This window comes from Tamandua tetradactyla, chromosome 3, assembly GCF_023851605.1.
Source record: "Tamandua tetradactyla isolate mTamTet1 chromosome 3, mTamTet1.pri, whole genome shotgun sequence".
Taxonomy (NCBI): Eukaryota; Metazoa; Chordata; class Mammalia; order Pilosa; family Myrmecophagidae; genus Tamandua; species Tamandua tetradactyla.
The window spans coordinates 208,873,014-208,897,755 of NC_135329.1; the positions used below are offsets into that span (position 1 = coordinate 208,873,014).

General features: G+C 37.2%; 1 protein-coding gene across 8 annotated transcripts in view; it reads left to right on the plus strand.

Annotated features, from left to right (window-relative positions):
* Window positions 1-24,742, plus strand: part of GIGYF2 (GRB10 interacting GYF protein 2) — a 164,047-nt gene that overhangs the window by 89,749 nt on the left and 49,556 nt on the right. For 6 of the 8 annotated variants that reach the window (XM_077155436.1, XM_077155438.1, XM_077155441.1 and 3 more), the window contains 4 exons: window positions 17,071-17,250; window positions 21,108-21,325; window positions 21,416-21,578; window positions 21,662-21,850. In XM_077155436.1, the coding sequence (XP_077011551.1) occupies window positions 17,071-17,250; window positions 21,108-21,325; window positions 21,416-21,578; window positions 21,662-21,850 (750 nt within the window). Of the gene's footprint in view, window positions 1-17,070; window positions 17,251-17,769; window positions 18,587-21,107; window positions 21,326-21,415; window positions 21,579-21,661; window positions 21,851-24,742 lie in introns of those variants that run through there. The other 2 variants (XM_077155443.1, XM_077155442.1) reach the window with 2 other exon arrangements.

Genomic DNA, 24,742 nt, shown 5'->3' on the forward strand with positions numbered 1-24,742 from the left:
GGAATGACACTGATATGGCACAAATTTGATACGCTAACTTTATCCTAAGATACATGGTCCTTCTCATCTAAACAGAATTAGTGATTTCTGTTTTAGATATTTCACAGTAAGATAGTTGGAAGTGACTCAAAAAAATCTCTTCTGTGTCACATAAATGCTAGATACCTGTTCACTGATTGGTTTATTTTTTTATTCAGAATTATAATGACTAGGCAAGGTGCCAAGACCAGATATGCTATTTTTTATTCACTCCAATTTGTTGTCCCCAAAAGTATTTGATTTTGTTTCTCGCTGAAGCAATTTAGTTTATAATCTATCATGTACCATTGTACTTGAAATCAGTACAACCTTTAATTGGAGTGCAGTGTCCTGCCTATGTGCATAGTTAGTCTCCACCTCCCAACATTCAGACTTCAGCTGTGGTTTCCAGTGTTCTTTCTTACATAGTGTTCTTATCTTCCTTCAGAAGCTGCCGCGCCTCTTAGGGTTATACATATAACATATAACAACTTAGGGTTATACATATAACACGCCCATTTACTGATAATACACTCCCACCCCTGAGATTTCAGGCAGACTCTAGGTGTATACCAGCACAGTCTGAGCATGAGTGTTTGAAGGGGTGTAGGGTTTATTCAAACCACATGAGGTGCTTTTTCAGAGATTCTGATAAACTGCAGCCTCTCTAGTTTCTCTTCCTTTAAGCCAGGAACTGCTTTGTTTTCAGGACCCCTGTTAACCAGGAGAGCCAGATGAGTTAGCCCTCAGGGCTGAAGCTGAGGAGAAATTTACAAATACCTGGGTATAGAATTTAAATTTCTCCATCCTAGCTGTCCTTAGTTTCTTCTGTTTACAGATAAATGTGGGGGGGGGGGGGGGAAGAAATATCAACACCTAATTGGAATTCCCTTTCACTGTTATCTCTTGGTGTTAGAAAACATTTTAAGTGTTGATCATAGAATATATACATCTGAATAGAGAAATACAGAGTTACTTGTTAGAAAAAATTACACATAAACAAGCTTCAAAGTCTGTCCCATAATTCCTCTTTTGCTTTTGGAGATTGGGTACTTGTAAATTCCAACTTGCACAGCTGTAGATTTTGTTGGCTGAGTGCCTAGTTGCTCCATCTGAAGTTTTCCATAAACACCATTTTTGGCCGTGCGTCAAACATGCACACAGGTGCCCTTTTACAGCTCTCTCCTTAGGAAGTCCACTCAATTAGACCAGGCTAAAACCAATACTGCATTTTAATTTAGTTTAATTTAATTTAATATTTAAAAGAATTGTGTTCACACTTAATACGTTAAAGCAAAAGCAGCCAAATATTTAAAGGCCATTAGGGGAAATATTTATATATGTGGTAGATATTTATTTGAGCTCCTTTTACATATCTTTTTTTTTTTACATGGGCAGGCACCAGGAATTGAACCTGGGACCTCTGGCATGGCAGGCAAGCATTCTTGCCTGGTGACCCACTGTGGCCCTCCTTTTACATATCTTAAGTTACTTTTGATATGAAAAGATAAAATGTATTATGTGGATAGTGTAATTTGCTAATAAATGGCCACATTTGCTATTTTTAATAGAATAATACATTTTAAATTAGCATTTCTTGATCTTTAAATTTTGTCTCTTTATCTTTTGGAGGTCATAGACAGGTTTAAGACTGATGAAGGCTTTAGACCTTTGTGTCTGGAGGTGAGTGGGGAATATGCCACATGCAAGCATAAAATATGGCTCAAGGATTCACAGGCCTGAGCTCATTCATTGATTATAAGTTAGGAGTTGTTTGTTTAAACTTTAATTTGTAAATTAGTCAGTTACATTTACTTTCAAATCATTTTGACTATAAATCTGTTAAGATTTAAAAACAAGGCAACTAAAATATTTGGTCACTCAACTGTCATGGTATTGCTGTAATAGAAGCAATAATAGGAGGAAGACTTTGATATTGAAGTCTGAGAAGGGCCTCTGCACGTCCCTCACTCATTTAAGACCTGGTCACTATGGAGTCCTAGAATTTTTAGACATGAAAGGGATTTCAGATATAACCTCCTGAATTCCCCATGAAAGATTTTAATAATTTATTTTAAATTAATCATTGATGCACAAATATATTACCGTCATTTAAAACAAAAACAAAAAACTCAGATTAAATTGGTGAAGTTTTATTTGACACCCCCACCTCCCCAGCCAAATTTACACAAATGTACTGTAATCTGTTTTTTTTTTAACTTTTTTTTTATTGTGAAAAATAACATATTTACAAAAAAGTAATAAATGTCCAAGTACATTTTAACAAGTAGCTATACAACCAATTTTAGAGTTTGGTATGGGTTACAGTTCCACAATTTTTCATTTTTTCTTCTAGTTGCTCCAAGACACACCTGTTTCTAACTCCTGCTGGACTCTGTTACCAATGACATATTCCAAGTTTATTCTCGAATGTCGGTTCACATCAGTGTGACCATACAGTATTTGTCCTTTAGTTTTTGGCTAGACTCACTCAGCATAATGTTCTCTAGGTCCATCCATGTTATTACATGCTTCATAAGCTTATCCTGTCTTAAAGCTGCATAATATTCCATTGTAGGTATACGCCACAGTTTGTTTAGCCACTTGTCTGTTGATGGACATTTTGGCTGTTTCCATCTCTTTGCAATTGTAAATAACGCTGCTATAAACATTGGTGTGTAAATGTCCGTTTGTGTCTTTCCCCGTAAGTCCTTTGAGTAGATACCCAGCAATACCATTGCTGGGTCGTATGGCAATTCTATATTCAGCTTTTTGAGGAACAGCCAAACTGCCTTCCACAGTGGTTGCACCATTTGACATTCCCACCAACAGTGGATAAGTGTGCCTCTTTCTCCGCATCCTCTCCAGCACTTGTCATTTTCTGTTTTGTTGATAATGGCCATTCTGGTGGGTGTGAGATGATATCTCATTGTGGTTTTGATTTGCATTTCTCTAATGGCCAGGGACATTGAGTATCTCTTCATGTGCCTTTTGGCCATTTGTATTTCCTCTTCTGAGAGGTGTCTGTTCAAGTCTTTTTCCCATTTTGTAATTGGGTTGGCTGTCTTTTTGTTGTTGAGTTGAACAATCTCTTTATAAATTCTGGATACTAGACCTTTATCTGATATGTCATTTCCAAATATTGTCTCCCATTGTGTAGGCTGTCTTTCTACTTTCTTGATGAAGTTCTTTGATGCACAAAAGTGTTTAATTTTGAGGAGCTCCCATTTATTTATTTCCTTCTTCAGTGCTCTTGCTTTAGGTTTAAGGTCCATAAAACCGCCTCCAATTGTAACTTTCATAAGATATCTCCCAACATTTTCCTCTAACTGTTTTATGGTCTTAGACCTAATGTTTAGATCTTTGATCCATTTTGAGTTAACTTTTGTATAGGGTGTGAGATATGGGTCTTCTTTCATTCTTTTGCATCCAGTTCTCTAGGCACCATTTATTGAAGAGACTGTTCTGTCCCAGGTGAGTTGGCTTGACTGTCTTATCAAAGATCAAATGTCCATAGATGAGAGGGTCTATATCTGAGCACTCTATTCGATTCCATTGGTCGATATATCTATCTTTATGCCAATACCATGCTGTTTTGACCACTGTGGCTTCATAATATGCCTTAAAGTCAGGCAGCACGAGACCTCCAGCTTCGTTTTTTTTCCTCAAGATGTTTTTAGCAATTCGGGGCACCCTGCCCTTCCAGATAAATTTCCTTATTGTTTTTTCTATTTCTGCAAAATAAGTTGTTGGGATTTTGATTGGTATTGCATTGAATCTGTAAATCAATTTAAGTAGGATTGACATCTTAACTATATTTAGTCTTCGAATCCATGAACACGGTATGCCCTTCCATCTATTTAGGTCTTCTGTGGTTTCTTTTAACAGTTTTTTGTAGTTTTCTTTATATAGGTTTTTTGTCTCTTTAGTTAAATTTATTCCTAGGTATTTTATTCTTTTAGTTGCAATTGTAAATGGGATTCGTTTCTTGATTTCCCCCTCAGCTTGTTCGTTGCTAGTGTATAGAAATGCTACAGATTTTTGAATGTTGATCTTGTAACCTGCTACTTTGCTGTACTCATTTATTAGCTCCAGTAGTTTTGTTGTGGAATTTTCCGGGTTTTCGACGTATAGTATCATATCGTCTGCAAACAGTGATAGTTTTACTTCTTCCTTTCCAATTTTGATGCCTTGTATTTCTTTTTCTTGTCTAATTGCTCTGGCTAGAACCTCCAACACAATGTTGAATAATAGTGGTGATAGTGGACATCCTTGTCTTGTTCCTGATCTTAGGGGGAAAGTTTTCAATTTTTCCCCATTGAGGATGATATTAGCTGTGGGTTTTTCATATATTCCCTCTATCATTTTAAGGAAGTTCCCTTGTATTCCTATCTTTTGAAGTGTTTTCAACAGGAAAGGATGTTGAATCTTGTCAAATGCCTTCTCTGCATCAATTGAGATGATCATGTGATTTTTCTGCTTTGATTTGTTGATATGGTGTATTACATTAATTGATTTTCTTATGTTGAACCATCCTTGCATACCTGGGATGAATCCTACTTGGTCATGATGTATAATTCTTTTAATGTGTTGTTGGATATGATTTGCTAGAATTTTTTTGAGGATTTTTGCATCTATATTCATTAGAGAGATTGGTCTGTAGTTTTCTTTTTTTGTAATATCTTTGCCTGGTTTTGGTATGAGGGTGATGTTGGCTTCATAGAATGAATTAGGTAGTTTTCCCTTTTTTGAAGAGTTTGAGGAGAGTTGGTACTAATTCTTTCTGGAATGTTTGATAAAATTCACATGTGGAGCCGTCTGGTCCTGGACTTTTCTTTGTAGGAAGCTTTTGAATGAGTAATTCAATTTCTTTACTTGTGATTGGTTTGTTGAGGTCATCTATTTCTTCTTGAGTCAAAGTTGGTTGTTCATGTCTTTCCAGGAACCCATCCATTTCATCTAAATTGTTGTATTTATTATCGTAAAGTTGTTCATAGTATCCTGTTATTACCTCCTTTATTTCTATCAGGTCAGTCGTTATGTCTCCTTTTCCATTTCTGATCTTATTTATTTGCATCCTCTCTCTTCTTCTTTTTGGCAATCTTGCTAAGGGCCCATCAATCTTATTGATTTTCTCATGGAATCAACTTCTGGTCTTATTGATTTTCTCTATTGTTTTCATGTTTTCAATTTCATTTATTTCTGCTCTAATCTTTGTTATTTCTTTCCTTTTGCTTGCTTTGGGATTAGTTTGCTGTTCTTTCTCCAGTTCTTCCAAGTGGACAGTTAATTCCTGCATTTTTGCCTTTTCTTCTTTTCTGATATAGGCATTTAGGGCAATAAATTTCCTTCTTAGCACTGCCTTTGCTGCGTCCCATAAGTTTTGATATGTTGTGTTTTCATTTTCATTTGCCTCTAGGTATTTACTAATTTCTCTTGCAATTTCTTCTTTGACCCACTTGTTGTTTAAGAGTGTGTTGTTGAGCCTCCACGTATTTGTGAATTTTCTGGCACTCCGCCTATTATTGATTTCCAAGTTCATTCCTTTATGATCCGAAAAAGTTTTGTATATGATTTCAATCTTTTTAAATTTGTTAAGACTTGCTTTGTGACCCAGCATATGGTCTATCTTTGAGAATGATCCATGAGCACTTGAGAAAAAGGTGCATCTTGCTGTTGTGGGATGTAATGTCCTATAAATGTCTGTTACGTCTAGCTCATTTATAGTAATATTCAGATTCTCTATTTCTTTATTGATCCTCTGTCTAGATGTTCTGTCCATTGATGAGTGTAGTGAATTGAAGTCTCCAACTATTATGGTATAAGTGTCTTATTTCCCTTTTCAGTGTTTGCAGTGTATTCCTCACGTATTTTGGGGCATTCTGGTACGGTGCGTAAATATTTATGATTGTTATGTCTTCTTGTTTAATTGTTCCTTTTAGTAGTATATAGTGTCCTTCTTTGTCTCTTTTAACTGTTTTACATTTGAAGTCTAACTTGTTGGATATTAGTATAGCCACTCTTGCTCTTTTCTGGTTGTTATTTGCATGAAATATCTTTTCCCAACCTTTCACTTTCAACCTATGTTTATCTTTGGGTCTAAGATGTGTTTCCTGTAGACAGCATATGGAAGGATCCTGTTTTTTAATCCATTCTGCCAGTCTGTGTCGTTTGATTGGGGAATTCAGTCCATTAACATTTAGTGTTATTACTGTTTGGATAATATTTTCCTCTACCATTTTGCCTTTTGTATTATATATATCATATCTGACTTTCCTTCTTTCTACACTCTTCTCCATACCTCTCTCTTCTGTCTTTTCGTATCTGACTCTAGTGCTCCCTTTAGTATTTCTTGCAGAGCTGGTCTCTTGGTCACAAATTCTCTCAGTGACTTTTTGTCTGAGAATGTTTTAATTTCTCCCTCATATTTGAAGGACAATTTTGCTGGATATAGGAGTCTTGGTTGGCAGTTTTTCTCTTTTAGTAATTTAAATATATCATCCCACTGTCTTCTAGCTTCCATGGTTTCTGCTGAGAAATCTACACATAGTCTTATTGGGTTTCCCTTGTATGTGATGGATTGTTTTTCTCTTGCTGCTTTCAAGATCCTCTCTTTCTCTTTAACCTCTGACATTCTAACTAGTAAGTGTCTTGGAGAACGCCTATTTGGATCTATTCTCTTTGGGGTGCACTGCACTTCTTGGATCTGTAATTTTAGGTCTTTCGTAAGAGTTGGGAAATTTTCAGTGATTATTTCCTCCATTAGTTTTTCTCCTCCTTTTCCCTTCTCTTCTCCTTCTGGGACACCCACAACACGTATATTTGTGCGGTTCATGTTGTCCTTGAGTTCCCTGATACCCTGTTCAAATTTTTCCATTCTTTTCCTGATAGTTTATGTTTCTTTTTGGAATTCGGATGTTCCATCCTCCAAATCACTAATTCTGTCTTCTGTCTCTTTAAATCTATCATTGTAGGTATCCATTGTTTTTTCCATCTTTTCTACTTTATCCTTCACTTCCATAAGTTCTGTGATTTTTTTTTTCAGTTTTTCTATTTCTTCTTTTTGTTCAGCCCATGTCTTCTTCATGTCCTTCCTCAATTTATTGATTTCGTTTTTGAAGAGGTTTTCCATTTCTGTTCGTATATTCAGCATTAGTTGTCTCAGCTCCTGTATCTCATTTGAACTATTGGTTTGTTCCTTTGACTGGGCCATATTTTCAATTATTTGAGCGTGATCCGTTATCTTCTGCTGGCGTCTGGGCATTTAGTCAGATTTCCCTGGGTGTTGGACCCAACAGGTTGAAAGATTTTTCTGTGAAATCTCTGGGTTCTGTTTTTCTTATCCTGCCCAGTAGGTGGCGCTCGTGGCACACGTTTGTCTGTGGGTCCTTTAACTTTGGAAAACTCTCGCCGTGGGGGAGGTTTGCCAGCCGAAGCGGCTTGGAAGAGTGCCAGCCGGCCCAGGGGTCCGAACGTGGGGAGGGTCGCCGGCCACCGCAGCCCGGGAGAGCGCCCGTCCAAATTTCCTTGTCAGCCTGGGGCGCCAAGCGTGGCTGGAGGGCGCCAGCTGCCGCGGCCCGGAAGAGTGCACCGTTCCCAGCCGGACCGGGGAGTCACGTGTTTGGAAGGGACCCCCCCGGTCACCGTTCTCCGCGGCCTGGGGATTTCCGATCCAGTTCTCTCAGTTGGTCTGGAGGGCTGCACGTGGTGGGGGCACCAGTTGCCGCGGCTTGAGGGGACCGCCTGCCCAATTCTACCAGCTGGCCCGGGAAGGAGGAAGGGAGGGACACTGGCCGCTTGCCGCCCCGCCCAGGGAAGCCCGCGCCCCTCGGCGATCTCACTGGAGCGGGTTCTCTCAGCCAGTCAGCCGTTCCAGGATGGGGTACGCTGTGTTTTTGATCTCTGTCGTGGCTCCAGGAGCTGTTCTGTATCGTTTCTACTCGCCTAGTAGCTGTTCTGGAGGAGGAACTAAGATCCGCGCGTCTTACTAAGCCGCCATCTTCTCCGGAAGTCAGGCTGATTCTCGCGAGCTCTAACCACCGTTCCAGTCTTTCGTGAAACGATAATCACCTTCACGCCGGAGACTGCCATTCCCCTAGGAGCCTCAAGCGCTCCGGGGTCTGGCGGAGCCTCCCGGGAGCACAAAACCTGTAATCTGGTTTTAAAGGATTCGTTTTAATGTTTTAGGACAATTCTTGCATAAAAAAATGTAACCAAGAAATTAGGATATAAGGGATGATTTTGATATAAATACTCATTTTTGCTTTCTGGTATATTGAAGTAGACAGGGAAATACCTGAAATCTCTGAATTGTAATCCAGCTGCCATGATATCTCATAATGGCTGTATAGCCTTTATCTTCTGCTCCTATGATTGTAAAAACCTTGTGACTAACCTTCACGTGTACCTAGTTATCCGGTTTTTCAATTTTAGAGTCTTGTAATCACTAAAGAGCCCTCATGTTTGCTAATGAACGGTCTTAGGTCTGCCTGGAACTAGCCCATCCCAAGTCCCAAATTATCTTGATGACTGAGAGTGGATCTAACCAAAGTGGGCCCTCCTGACATGTACAGTAGCTTAGACTTTAACCTTTAAGTCACCTATACCTCATTCTGCCATTTTCTTTCATACGTTCTGTGACCAAGCATATAATCAACCTGCAGGTATTCAATAAACAGAGCACCTCTAATTACATCATCTGGGGCCACAGGGCTCATTATCCTAAACCTTGCCCACCTTTCCTCTGATAAAACTATCCGAATTACTGCAGTTAGGGAGACAGATAGTGGGCCGTTTCTCTTTGAAACCCTGGTGTCTCAGGAGTTGGTTATTGAGTATGTCGTGCAAAAGAATCCATGGCCTTTGTCTGGTAACAACAGCGTGATTTTAGTTATATTGGTAATACTGAATTGGGAATGTGTATTTTATGAGATGGTCTTTTTAAATTAAAGAAGTGGTATTAACCATTTTTTCAGGAATATACACTTCAAAAAAATATTTTTATTGAGATGTCTTTACACACGTACAGTCCATCCAAAGTATACAATCAGTGGCTCACAGAATCATCACATGGTTGTGTATTCACCATTACGCTCATTTTTAGAACATTTGCATCACTCCAGAAAAAGAAATAAAAAGAAGAAAGATAAAACTCAGACATCCCATACCCTTTACCCCTCCCTCTCATTGATCACTAGTATTTCAATGTACCTCATTTTTAAAATCCCTTATCCCCCCCCCCATTATTTATTTATTTACTTTTCCTTATTCTTTATCTGCTCATATCCTGGATAAAAGGAGCATCACGTGCAAGGTTTTCACAAGCACGTGGTCACATTGTAAAAGCTATATAGTTATACAATCATCTGCAAGAATCAAGGCTACTAAATAGAGTTCAACCGGTTCATATACTTCCCTCTAGCCACCCTCACACACCACAAACTAAAATGGTATACCTATATGATGGGTAAGAATAATTTCTAGGTCTCTCGGCTCTGTTTGAAATCTCTCAGCCACTGAAACTTTGTCTCATTTTTCTCTTCTCCCTTTTGGTCAAGAAGAGTTTCTCAGTCCCATGATGCCAGGTCATTCCTCACATTGCCAGGGAGATTGACACTTCTGGGAATTATGTTCCACATAGTGGGGAGATTGACACCCCTGGGAGTCATGTCTCATGTAGGGAGGGGAGGGCAGTGAGTTCATTTGCCAAGCTGGTTTAGATAGAGAGGCCACATCTGAGTAACAAAAGAGGTTTTCTCGGTGTGACTCTTAGGCATAATTTTCAATAGGCTTATCTTCTCCTTTGTAGGAATAAGTTTCATAGCAGTGAAACCCAAGATCAAGGGGCTCAGCCTGTTGGATTGGTTGTCTCCACTGCTTTTGAGAATATCAGGAATTCCCCAGATGGGGAAGCTTAATATTTCCTCCTTTGTCCCCCATCCCTCTAGGGGACTTTGTGAATACTTTTTTATACTCTGTTAAAATTACTCTGGGATATATCCGGGCATCACACTAACCTGGACAAACCAGTAAGATACACACCATGTTCAAGATTCCATGTAATTATGGTGTCCAAATAAACCGATTATACAAGTCGAATTAAATAATCAGGAGTATACATCTTGAAATTATTTTTCAGGAGTATACATTTTGAAATAATTTTGACAGGAAGATTAGGACAAATTTAGTTTCCTTTTTCCCCTTTTTAGAGATGTGATAGACTCTGGCTATAACGTGTACCGTGACATGTTTAGTGCCATTCAGAGCTGTTTAGGCCTAGGCCCCAGATATTCCTCTTCCTACTTCAGTTTTTCTGGATTTCTGGTTGCTTCCAATGACTCTTAATTTATGAACAAACCACTAAAATGATGTAGTGGGCATAAACCCTGGATTAGGAGTTGGAACACCTAGATTATATTTCTAATTGCTTAGTACCAAGTTATCTTGGGATGACGCTGGACAGTCATCCCAGATCTCCCTTTACTCTCCAGGAATATAGGGATAATGGCTGATTTGTTATCTCTTATGGTGGTTATGAGGGTCAGATGAGATGTATCAGTACAGTTGGTCAGCTGTAATGTATCAGGTCATTGGTTTACATGTTTGTTCCTAGACTCTGAATCTGGGGGGCAGGTGCTCTGTCTGATTTTCTTCATTTATGACCTGATTGTGTTTGTCTATAGAATAGGCACTCATTTTAAAGGTTAAGTAGTACTGTTTCTTTGGGAAAATATTTTTTTTTCCTCTTTTTTAAAAACTTTTTTAATTGTGAAAAATAACAAATACAAAACAATAAATTTCCAAGTACATTTTGACAAGTAGTTACAATAGATTTTAAAGTTTGGTATGGGTTATATTTCCACAGTTTTTCATTTTTTTCTTCTGGCTGCTCCAGGATACTGGAGACCATAAGAAATAGCAATACAGTGATTCAGCAGTCGCAGTCATATGTTAAATCCTATCTTCTCTATTATACTCTTCCTTCTCTTTTTTATTCTTTTTTGTGAAAAATAACATATACACATAAATTTCAAAGTACATTGCAACAGTTAGTTGGAGAGCAGATTACACAGTTTGGTATGGGTTGCAATTCCACAATTTTGGGTTTTTATTTCTAGCTGCTCTGAGATACCGGAGATTAAAAGATATATCAATATACTGATTCAAACTTCTCTATATAACTCCACCATCACATTTGATATTTCTCCTACTCTTCTGGGGTGTTTGGGCTATGGCCATTTTATCTTTTTCATGTTGGAAGGGGCTGGAACTAGTTGATGTTCTGGGAAAGCTGGCCCCTCTGCATTTCAGGAGTTATCTGGCCCAGGAACCCACCTGGAGGTTGTAGATTTCTGGAAAGTTATCCTTGTGCATGGAACCTTTGTAGAATCTAATACAATACCCTAGGTGCTCTTTAACATTGGCAGGAATGGTTTTGGGTTGGGGTTAGGCGAGTTATGATAGTAGCAATGTCTAACTGAAGCTTACATTAAAGTGATATGTATATCAGAATTGATATACATATCAGAATAGATATATACAGAACAGCCTCTCAAGTCTATTTGCAATTTCTCAGCCACTGATACCTATTTGTTATGCTTCTTTTTCCCCTTTTGGTCAGGATGGCATGGTTGATCCCATGGTACCAGGGCCAGACTCATCCCTGGAAGAAATTCTGTTTCTCTTGAAAAACCAGATCTGAGAATACTGGGCTGGCATTCTCGTCTTGCAGCAGCTGCAGTACAGAAAAGGCAGTGCTGCCTCCTTTCAATGAGGCTGTCCTCTCCGTCTTGCAGCAGTCTTTCCCACTCCTTGTTACCCTCCATCTGACACACGTGCTTTTTCATGTGCACGTATGCCCAGCCCCTGCTAATATTTTATTTTTTTCATGTTCTTTTTTTATTATTTTTGCAATTTTTTATTTATTAATTTAAAAAATTAACAAAAATATTAACATATTCCATTCTACATATACAATCAGCAATTCTCAGTATCATCGCATTTTATTAATTTTTAAATTAAAAATATATATAACAAAAACATTCTTAACAGATAACCATTTGTTCTACATATATAATCAGTAATTCACAATATCATCACATAGTTGCGTATTCATCATATGATCATTTCTTAGAACATTTGCATCAATTCAGAAAAAGAAATAAAAAAACAACAGAAAAAAATTCATACATACCATACCCTTTTCCACCTCCCTTTCATTGATCACTAGCATTTCAATCTACTAAGTTTATTTTAACATTTGTTCCCCCTATTATTTATTTTTATGCCATATGTTTTACTCGTCTGTTGATAAGGTAGATAAAAGGAGCATCAGACATAAGGTTTTCACAATCACATTCACAATCACATTTCACAATCACATACAGTCATCTTCAAGAAACATGGCTACTGGAACACAGCTCTACATTTTCAGGCAGTTCCCTCCAGCCTCTCCATTACATCTTGACTAACAAGGTGATGTCTATTTTAATGCGTAAGAATAACCTCCAGGATAACCTCTCGACTCTGTTTGTAATCTCTCAGCCATTGACATTTTATTTTGTCTCATTTCCCTCTTCCCCCTTTAGGTTGAGAAAGTTTTCTCAGTTCCTTGATGCTGAGTCTCAGCTCATCCAGGATTCTGTCCCATGTTGCCAGGAAGGTCCACACCCCTGGGAGTCATGTCCTACTTAGACAGGGGGAGGGCGGTGTGTTTGCTTGTAGTGTTGTCTGGAGAGAGAGGCCAAATCTGAGTAACAAAAGAGGTTCTCTTGGGGGTGACTCTTAGACCTAATTTTAGGTAGGCTTGACCTATCCTTTGTGGGGTTAAGTTTCATATGAACAAACCCCAAGATTGGGGACTCAGCCTATTGCTTTGGTTGTCTTCACTGCTTGTGAGAATATCAGGAATTCAACTTGGGAAAGTTGAATTTTCCCCTTTTCTTACCATTCCCTAAAGGGGACTTTGCAAATACTTTTTTATTCACTGTTCACATCACTCTGGGATTTATTGGGGTATCACTCTGGCAAACCTACAAAATCTTATCCCCTACTCAAGGTTCCATGTACTTATGGTGTTCAATTAAGATGTCCACATAAGTTATATTAGGAACTGCACTAGTCAAAATACAAATTTTGTACCAAATAAACATTTTTTTGCTTTAGTCTCACACATAAGTTAAAATTATAAAGTATTGATTACCATCTATTTCAACATCCTGCAATAATGACATTCCTTTGTTCTTCCTCATGCAAAAACATTTTTAAATTTGTACATTTAGTCAGTATCATTATACACTCAAGGCATTCCTAGATTATACTATCTCAGTCTTTATCATCTTTCTTTCTGATTTCATTTGTGCTCCCAGCCCTCCTCCCTCTATTGTTCTTGCATTCAGCTTCATTCAGTGTTCTAACATAATTTATTACAGTTAGGTAGTATTGTGCTGTCCATTTCTGAGTTTTTACAATCAGTCCTGTTGCACAGTCTGTATCCCTTCAGCTCCAATTATCTTTGGGAAAATATTTAATAATATTTAATAAAGTTGAACATATATCTTTTGATCCAGTATTTCCAGTCTTAGGTATATACTCAACAAGTACATTGCATACATTTGCTCTCCAAAGTTCATTTTCAAGAATGTTCATTCATAACAGCCCTGTTCATAATAACAAAATAGAAACAACCTAAATGTTCATCAGCAGTAGAATGGAGTAATATATTGTGGTATATTCATACAGTGAGGTACCTGTACAATAATGAAAAAGAACAAACTTTGTTCTATGTAAACAATGTGTATGGCTCTTCCATAATGTTTAGTAAAAGAAGCCAGATATAAAACAATTTATACCATGTAATTCCATTTATGCAAAAATGTTCAAAAGCAGGCAAAATAATTTGGGGGCATAGAAATCAAGATCATGGTTACTTTGAGAAGGAGTCATTGGGAGAGGGCATGAAGAAGACTTTTAAGAGCTCTTAATGTTCTTTTTAAAATCTTGGGTGATATATTTGTATAGTGAAATTTCAGTGAATTGTACACTTTTGATAAGTGTATTCTTTGTCATAATGTTATACTTGAATAAAATTTTTTCTTAATGTGGGAAGGATTAGTGAAGTCCGTTTAAAAGTTCCTGAATTAGGGTGCATGGGTAGTTCAGTGGTTAGAATGCCCACCTTCCATGCAGGAGACCTGGATTCGATTCTCAGACCATGTACCTGAAAAAAAAAAGTTCCTGAATCCTTTTTATCTTTCTTTTATGAAAATGACAGTGACCTGTGAAGGTAGAACTCCACCTACTTTCGTCTTTATATGTGGGATGTTTGGCATGTCAGAATTTTATTGTTCTTGTTTTCCTTGGTTTATCAGAGAAGTGTATCTATATATCTCTTGCAGTTATTCATTTTGTGCAGTTTTTGATTTATCAAAAAAGTACACTGCCATTTTAGAAACAAGCACTTGGTAACAAAATTTGAAACTCCTCTGGTATCATATAGTGATCATGTAAATTCACACTGCCCCACCACTGCATCGCACACGCATGCACACATGCAGCAGACCCTTTTTCAGTTACAAAATTGGAGCCTCAGAATTGGAGCTTCAAGATCAGCATTCTTTCTTCATTCTGTGCTATTCTGTATTGTCAAAATTTCTGTCTCATATCCTTTTTTGGAACAAGAATAGTATAGTCAGTCAAACTTTGTGAGATATGGATTTTCCAAAAGATTGAGAATCACAAGATAGTTTTCAGTAAGTAGAAAAGCCAGATGTTTTTTCTTCCTATAATTCCCCTTTATCTTTTTATACCCTATCCAGTCCTCCAGTCATTTATATTTTTCTTGTTCCATATGTTAATATGAAAGATACTTCTAGGACTTGACAGTTAAAAAGGAAAAGGAGCTGCCAGTTTAGTATTAAAAAAGCAAATGATTCACATTAAGGAAAATAAAGGCAGTAAACAACATAGAAAAAGGTTTTTTTTAAAATGAAAAATTTAGATTTGAGCCACATTGGTACACCATTGTACACCCATTTAAAGTAGTAAACATTTTAAAAGGATAGTAGCACTTATGCTGATAGTATAAAATGGTGTGTGGATTGATCCCTTTTTTGGGGGCGGGGTGGGGCATGTCAATGCATCACCCCTGTCGTTGACCAAGTAATTCCACTCCTTCAGTTTTTTTCAGAAGAAGTGAGTTTTTAAAAAGCAGAACATATAATGGATGCAAATATTTCTTGCCCTGTTTTTTTCTGGCTAGCAAAAAATTTGGTATAAAATAAATGTTTGTGGGCATAATCTAGTATATAATGTTACAACAGTAAGGTATAACTAGTATGTGCTCATTTGTATTATTAGGAAGAATGTGTAATTACAGAGAAATATTTCCATCATAAATGAGAAACAGATTACATGATAGTGGGCATCACAACTACATAAAAATATAAAGTTACAAAAACTAATTTCAGATAATTAGAATTTTACTTTAAATTTGGGGATTATGAGTATTCTCATTTTTTATGGCAATTTTTATTTTTAATAACTGAATTTTTTCCAGTTTTTTATCCTTTAGAAAATACTATAATAACCAGTTTTTGGTGAATTGTGCATTTTGCCATTAGTACTATTTTGCTTACTTTGGTATATCATTTCTGTTTTCAAAGGCTTAGTGTAAAAACCTGGGTTTTATGATCTATGCCCTATGATCTGCCCTATGATCACCACAGAATTCCCAAGTGGGTACAGTACCTGACATGTCAGCCTACTGATTACTTAGGTTAAAAGCCATTTTGCCATTTATCAATTTCTACACATTAGAGAATTATTTTAAAAATTTTTTTCCCCTTTTATAAATGTAGTTACAGTTTTCTTCAAGTCATATAATGGATGTGATGCTTTGTAAAATGGATTGCTCCTCTTAATCTGAGCAAGAAAGTCTGGAAGTTCTTTTAATCCAGTGAGAATGGAATATGTCTGCTTTGAATCCATAGAGCTTGGTGCTTAGTGTGCAATAAATACTTGTTAAATAAGTGAAAAATATTAATCTTTGAATCCTGTCTATGCTGTTTAAAAGCATGTGATTTTAGGCAGTTCTCTTGGGTTATCTTTTTTTTTTGAGCCTCAATTTTCTCAGCTGTAAAATGGGAAAAATAACTTTTAATACTGAAGATTATTATGAAGATAAACATAGATGAATGAGTATATTTGTTATCTATGGCTGCATAACAAATTATCCCAAAACTTAGTGGCTGAAACAGCAAACATTTATTATCTTGCAGTTTCTGTGGGCCAGGAATCCAGGAGCGGCTTAGCACAGTGGTTCTGGCTCAGGTCTCTCATGAGCCTGTAATCAAGGTGTCAGCCAGGGCTGCAGTCACTGCAAGGCTCACCTGGGATTGGATCCACTTCCAAGCATCAGTCCCTGGAGAGGCCTTCTGTACTCACGTACCCAAGTGGGTTTCCCTTTCCCATCATTCTCTACTCCAGCACCCCATTGCTGTCCTGTGTAGCTGTAGATTAAAAACACAGAAATATGTTTCAGTATGGAAGGATTGCCAAGATACTCTAAGTGAAAACAGCAAAGGTACAAAACAAAGTGTGTACATGCTGAATGTGGTTTTGTGTGTGTGTGTGTGTATGAATGAAGGATCTGTATAAACATGCTTAAGTGTATCCGTGGAGATTTTTTTGAAAGCTAAATAAGAAATTGTTCATGATTACTTCTGGGGAGTAAGAAAAAGGGTCTTGTGTAGGAGGAAGATTGATTCACCTTTCATTGCAGACATTTTTTTTGGGGGGGGGTCTTTTTAAACAATGTACACAGATTATTTTTATTAAAAAAATTACCCAGTCTATGCGCATTTAATTTTTAGGAAATGTACACCTATGTCTAATAATATGTGCATATTTTCCACAGTTATTTTATTGTTATTGCCAGAATATTTAAATGGACATATTTGCAGGAAAGCTTGATTTGAGCAGTGATATCAGGTTTTCAGAATCTTTACTGGCTGATGCTCATGTTTAATTAATTCTTTTATTTTCTTTATACAGGGAGACCAAATTTTGAGGAAGGTGGACCAGCATCAGTAGGGAGAAAGCATGAATTTATACGGTCAGAAAGTGAAAATTGGCGTATCTTTAGAGAGGAACAAAATGGAGAAGATGAAGATGGAGGTTGGCGACTGGCTGGATCAAGAAGGGATGGAGAGAGGTGGCGGCCACATAGTCCTGGTAAGAATTCTGTTGCGTAAAAGCACTGAAATAAGTGAGAGCTTGGTGGAAATTGTTGGGGATTAAGTGTATATAATAAAGTCTTATTATTTATGCCATCACACTTAGTCTTATTATTACATAAAACTTCAGTGTAAAAATTTCCCATCACATCTATTCAATTGATTGAAATCACTTTTATTTTTCTGATAGATAATGTGGTTTAATGGAATGCACCTGCAGAGGACCTACCCTCAACTGCAAAATAAGAGAGGGTTTTACTCGGTTCTAAATCTTTGAATCTTTTTTGGTATTCTTTAAAATTTATACATCTGTAATTACACGCTTACTTAGGAATATGTCGCCCCCCCCCCCCAAAAAAATGAGTGTCCTTCCTGCATAACAAAGGATTTATTCTTTCATTTGTTTTCTCCTAGTAATATGATTTGTGCTTATATGCAGAATAAATTTTAAACACAGATCAAAAAACATAATCACAAGTTCATTTTTTTGTCCCTCTTAACTTTTGAGAAAAGGAGATAGAATACTAGTGATTAGTCATTTTTCAAGTTCTTCTCTGACTTTTAAGAATGCTTCAAACTGTTCTTCTCTGACATTAGATATGCTGGTAATTGAAGACACTGGTGCTTTGTGCTAAAGTTCATCCCCTACCAAAGTGCTGATTCCATGCCTCATGATAATCAGATGTAACTGTAGCTTGAGTCATGGGGTCATGCAGAATTTAAGCATACAAAGAGTGTGCATGTACTGTAAATTTCATATGTGTAACAATATTTTATCTGTCAGCCATTATGCCAAGGAAGCTTATCTTTAATAGAGGAAGTTATAATAATGTAAACTTTTTTACTTGTGTTTAAAATCAAGTTATTAACAAAACCACTATTCTGGATCAGAGTAAACATTATAACAGCAGACCTGCAGAGTGTTTATGGAGGTGTAGGAAGCTAGAAACATAGTAAAGTCAGTCTGTGGGTAGTGTTAGGATGCTTTGACACCACTTTCTTGTAGCTGCTTCTCCAGTGGCTTTTCAGTCATGGGCAGGCATTATTTACATCACAGGGTCTAGGTAATTCTCATCAGTCTGTGTCCTGGGCAACCAAATGTTATAGTTCTCTTCAAGGCATCACAACATTTTGTGCTGAGCTTGCCAGTAAGCAGAAGGGTTTGTAGACTGTGTTCCCAACAAGCATTCAGTAAAAGAATGGACAGGATCTGGGCTGAGAGAGAAGAAAAATTCCAGCTGATCAAAAACAAACAAGGTGAATGTTTTGGAAGATGAACAGTGTTTCTGAGCCCAAAGGTCTGATGTTGATTCTGTTAAAGGGAGTTAAACAGAGTAAGATTTTATGTATTATCTTCTACTATTGACCCCAGCCCAACAACTTAGATTTTGAATAGTAGTTGTCTTTTTTCCATCTTTTCTAATTATTCTTTGTCCCTAATAGTTGACTTTCATGTTAGTTTTGTTTGTCATCAACTAGACAATCTTCCAATTTTTTTGCCCTTATATTTTTTCCTTTTAAGATAGTTTGTTTTGTTTGGTTTGTTAATTTCTTTTAATAAATAATAAATAAATAAATAAGAGTAAGCCTTGGGAAAAAAAAAAAGATAGTTTGGTGGGTATAGGAATATATGGGGCTGAAAAAAACCCTATAAATATATATTCAAAAAAAGAATGCCCATCTACTTTTTCAAACCAGTGTAGAAAGTTTAGTCTGATGGTTGCAGTTGTTAGAAGTTAACTCTTAACATTTCTTAGATTATAACCATCTTTCATTAGGATTTGAGTAAAATTTTAAATGTAATTATTTGAATTGATTCGATTTTAGAAAAGTAATATCAAACTTTAACTCAGAAATGAAGTTAAGGCAGTATTCCACCTGTTTAAGCTGCGCTACAGATCTAGTGTCATTAGTTTAAGGAAAAAAGTTTATTAACTATTGGTAAGACAACAACAAAATTGTGGTATATAGTTTTATAAAAGTAGAGCTGACATGTATGGAGATGGAAGTGTTAAGGACAGCTAAGCATCCACTCCAGAGAGCTGAACTTAGGAAACTCAGGAAGAGGGAAAGCATGATTTGCCAGATGCCTGGAAGGATAGATTCATATCATGGTGCATATTTACGGACTGTTTGGAAATGATAGTAGTAGACAGAGTACTCTGAAATTCAACATTTGATCATGGATATTACTTTTGGGTGATGGCTTTAGGTTTACATTTTAGCAACCTGGTTATAAAATTCCTTAACTTCCACAGAAGGTAGTAAATAGTGGCTTTTTTGATGTAAGTTGGGGTGGGGAGTGTGAGAATGTTTTCTTTTCTTACCTTTTTGTGAGTAGTTTCTAAAATAGTACCTGTATTTGGCATTTCATAAATCATTTTGCTCTTTAGTTTTCAGTTTGATTTTTAGATTACTGGTTTTAGCATATTGGGCCTCTAGTAAGAACATTTAACTTTAGCCACATTTCTTTTGTGCTGTCCACAGAGAAAAGCATCAAGGATAGCAAGTTCTAATAGGTTAAAACCTGACTCTTTTTAAACACTCTTTTTAGAGTCAGATTTGTTAGATTCTAACAATTTCCTTTTTTCTTTCTATCATTCCTTTGTAATACTTTAAGTGGAATCTTTTATTATTAATGGTCTTTTTCTTTTGGAAAGTAGATGCAATAAATAGTATGCTAGGTGGATTTAGGAATATCCCTGGGGTTGTTGTATGGAAATAAAAACTCTCTAGGGAGGATTAAAAGATAAGAGAAAAGGGAAAGGAGAGTTAGCATCTTGAAGAAAAAGAAGAGGCTGTAGAATTTCATTCTAGTTCTTCTTTGCCATTATGCAAGTTACTTGAGCTCTTGGGGTTTTCGTTTCTTCTTAAACTGTAAAGTTAAGATAATAGGCTATATAAAATTTATGTGATATCTCCCATGCTACAATTCCATGACTAAATTGAGAATCAGGATCACAAATGGGAGCTTGACACTAGCACGTAGGCATGATGAGTTTGTTATTTTGAATCGACACAGGAGGAGCTGGTCTTATCCATAAAGAGTGGTGTTCTCAATGGGAAGAGAGAAAAAAGCTTTACAACCTGCCCCAAAGGGAAGGAATGAACCTCAGTATGAGAAGATGCCCAGTGCTCTACATCTGTGCTAGGTATAGGCCATGCAAGTGGCTAATCAGCATTTTAATGAGATACCAAAAGTTTATTAAAAGTGCCTGCTCTTCCCTTACCCCATAATGTTGACACCCCGTTTCAACGTAAAGAGGTTAGAATGGTCATTGGCCAAAAATATTCTGAAGATTGAGAGAATGATCAAATGAGAGGGAGGAGTTGTAACAGAGAAGCTGGGATTTAACAAATGATTATCACCACTGAATCATTATATAGATATTTATTTTTAGTGTCTAGTGTATTAGAATACCTGGAACGAAATACCTGAAATTGTGGAACTGTAACCAATACTCTACTTTGAAATTTGCCCTATGACTACGTGTTAGACTGTAATTTGTTATTTATCATTTTTCTGTGTATGCGTTATCTTTCACAATAAAAAAATGTTTTTTTAAGTACATGCTTTGAATAAAATATCCTTTAAACGTGCTTTTAAAAAATTTGTGTTTTAAAGTTTTAGAGTATGCCACATGGCTTAGTACTTAAAATAAGTCTTTTTGTCATTTAATGATGGCATAAATACTCTTAACTCCAAAATTCATTTAATTTGCCTAGTTTACTCAAGATAGTAGTTTGATCCATTTGAATTTGCTGTCAGTGGTGGTTTATTTTTCATCCACGGTTTTCTTTTTCATATACTGTCATGAAACATGTCTAAGATTTGTGTTTTCTTCTTCATCCCAGATGGTCCTCGTTCCGCAGGCTGGCGGGAACACATGGAACGACGACGAAGGTTTGAATTTGAGTTTAGAGACCGGGATGATGACCGGGGCTATCGGAGAGTGCGCTCTGGCAGTGGGAGCATAGACGATGACAGGGACAGCTTGCCTGAATGGTGTTTAGAAGATGCTGATGAAGAAATGGGCACGTTTGACTCATCTGGAGCTTTTCTGTCTCTAAAGGTGAGACATCTGTTTTTAATATCATGATAAGCAGTGACCTCCCACCAAAGCCAGATAGGCTGTTGACCTTTGGTTTTATTTTTGCTGCAGAAAGTACAGAAAGAGCCTATTCCAGAGGAGCAGGAGATGGACTTCAGGCCTGTGGAGGAGGGGGAGGAGTGCTCTGATTCTGATGGGAGCCATAAGGAAGATGCCAAAGAGCCTGATCAGACAAATAAAAAAGAGGGCGAGAAAACAGATAGAGTGGGAGCTGGTAGGGCCCATTTTTGTCTTTCATTTTTCTTATCAAACCAAAATTTTCATAAATTGTTAATTTATTATTACTTCGTATTACAGAAACGAATGAGGAAACATCCCAAAACTCTTCATCATCTGCTAGACCAGGTACTCCTTCAGACCATCAGCTTCAGGAGGCCCCACAGTTTGAGAGGAAAGAGGAACCCAAAACTGAGCAGACGGAAAAAGCTGAAGAGGAAAGTCGAGTGGAAAATAGTCTACCAACCAAAGTGCCTAACAGAGGGGATGGTGTGTATTTGCGAGAGTACACAAACTAAAACAGATTTCTTTAAGGCTGTTGATCACTGAGGCTGGTGATCCCTGATAGGTTAGGCTTCTGTTTATACCTTCTAGAACTGCTCTACTGGGTGAATTATTGAAATTGATTATTTTTACCAGGACAGCTGATCAAACAGTGCTTCCCACATGTGTATCTATCCTAGAATTCAAAAATCTGCAAGAGTGTGGAGCTCAGGAATCTCTATTTATAGGATATTATGACATAGCCAAATGACATCAGTCTAGCAATCTGAGTTTGGGAACCTCTGCATTAGTTTGATTCCCACTTGAAACAGTTGCATTTTTTTTCATGTAATGGCTGTATGTGTGCCGCAATAATGCCAGATAACACACCACAGTGAGCCATGAATCCAAAAGAGGCAGAAAATAGAACATGGGTGAATCCATGGAAGTCTGTCACTGCTGCTTAGAAAATAAGCTTAAAGCATAACTCCAACTGATAGTAAAAGTAGCATTATTAACGGTTTTTAGCTAATTTTATGGTATTGATTTTAAGCTTATACATTTTTAGGCAATATAAATTATATTACAATATTAAAAATGATTTTTTAATGGTTAAGGTTGAAGGGTTGTTTGATTCATTCACCATAGAAATTCATAACTTTTAATATAACCTACAAGGCCTACAATATCTCCTTCCTCTGCGGCTTCACTTCTAGGGAGCATCATTCTCCCTCGTACTCTATTCTCCAGTTTTATAGTCTTCCATGTTCTGAAATGTGCCGTTTTCTTGCCTTAACATGTGTTATTCTTTATGCCTTTCTTCCACTCCTAAGCCTCAGGCCGGGTCAGTGTCTTTCTCTGTTTCTTAAACAACCAACAGGCATATTGGTTATTCCTACATGACATTACTATATTTTAAAGATTCATTTATTATCTTCTGGGGGAATATAGCCTATCGGGAATAGACTGTAATATTTTGAGAGCTTAAGCCGGGAATTTCTCTTCCGTTTTTTTATATCTAGGCTATAACTGGATGAATGAATGAATGAATGAATGAAACAAGCAAGCATTTGAATCTCTGCGTCATATATCAGGCTCTGTGAGAATGAAGTTTGAAACTTGTTAGCTGTGCAGTGGTTTTACAGCTTTATCTGGCCCAGAATTACTTGTGTCACTACTCTTGAATATATATGCCTGAGCCTAGTAGATTTTAGGATGATTGACATCCATGCATTTCCATTTTGAGAAAACATCATAGATGTGCATTAAAGGCTGAAACTGTAGACTTATCATTTGTAAGGAAGATAAAGCATGTGTGTATCAATAATCCCAGGCAAAAAGTAATTATAGAAGCTCATGTTTAGAGAACTTCTGCAGTTGGTCTTTGAGCTCAACTTAGAATAGTCAAATTTAGGGCTTTGTGTAGGTGGATAAATTGGAGAGGGCACTCCAGTACTAGGGAACAGTGAAAGCAAAAGTGAAGAAGTAGGGCTACTCCAGGCACAGGCAGGAATCTGCACATGTTTTTATTTAGATGAAGTAGACGGTGTGACAAGAAGAATGGTGGGAAACCTGTTTGGAACATGGATTTGGCAGCTGTGTGTAGGGCAGTTTGTTGTGACGATAGGTAGACTGCATGATGACCTGTTGGGCTCCTGCAAAGTCACTGGGTGTAGAGGGTGCTCCTGTAAAGGGAGATTTCAAAGTAGAAACTGGCAAGGCTTGGTCACTAACTGGATATCAGGGCAAAGAAGGAGGGACAGTCAAAGGTAACTAAGGTTCCTGAGAGGATTATGGTGTCATAACAGGAAAACAAAATGGAAGTTTAGTAACATGTTTGAGAGGGGAGAGAATAAACTCAGTTGTGAAAATTGATTCTGAGGTGTTGGTGAGAAATTAGAGATAGCTAGAGAGTGTGTTGAATGAGGGACTGTAGCTGGATGGAAAGAGTTTAAGGCCAGAGTGGAAATGATTTAAAAGATTATACACTTGCCAAGGGTGAGAGGAAAAGTGGGCTGAAGACTTAACCTTGGGTAATTACTAGTTTTCGAGGGAAGATAGAAGAGGAACAAGAGAAAAGCTTCAAAGGTGAAAGTGGAGCCAGGAGAGCTGCATACAGAGGAAATAAGGAAGGAGAATGTTTCAGCAGAGAATGGAATTGTTAATGCCATTTGCTACTAAATGAATGAACAGTGGGCATGAAGAAAGGTCATCATTGGCTGTGGCCACTGTGGATCACTGCCTGTCTTTGAGAGAACTGGTGTGGTGGTAGGCAAGTGGAGACAGTGTATAGAGACTGTCCTTTTAAGAAGTTTGACAAAGAAGGGAAAGGGAGAGGAGCAGGAATTTGGAGAAGCTATCTATAATTGAACAAACAAGGTTTCAAAGGGGAAATACAGTTATATCTAATTGCTCCCAGACCCCTCTCCTTCTCTAAAGCCTGCATACTGAGATTAGAAAGAATCTCTTTTGCAGTCTTTACTCTTATTGAGAAGAATATCCTGCACTGTACAGGTAAATTCCAAGTGCTTGTCATTATCTTAAAAATAGTATTGAGTTTTATTAATTACTACTTGAAAATAGGTACTTATGGAAATATTGGTAATAAATATTTTGATAGTGAGATATGACATGTTTTTGAGAATATTTGGGGGTGCTTTGATAACCATCTTTCATTGTTTGGAGACAAAAGAGATTAGACTTCTCTGTTTTCAAGAGGTAGTCTTTTAATCGTTGGGTAGATGCTATAGTGACAAATGTGCATGGTAGAAGGATCTTCTAAGGTACCTTTGAACTCTTATATTGTTATTTTCTGGAGATATTTCTGTCATTCTAGTGAGGAGTGTTAGATGTCTCCTTAAGTATCTTCAGTGTTCATGACAGTTCACATTTCTGTTG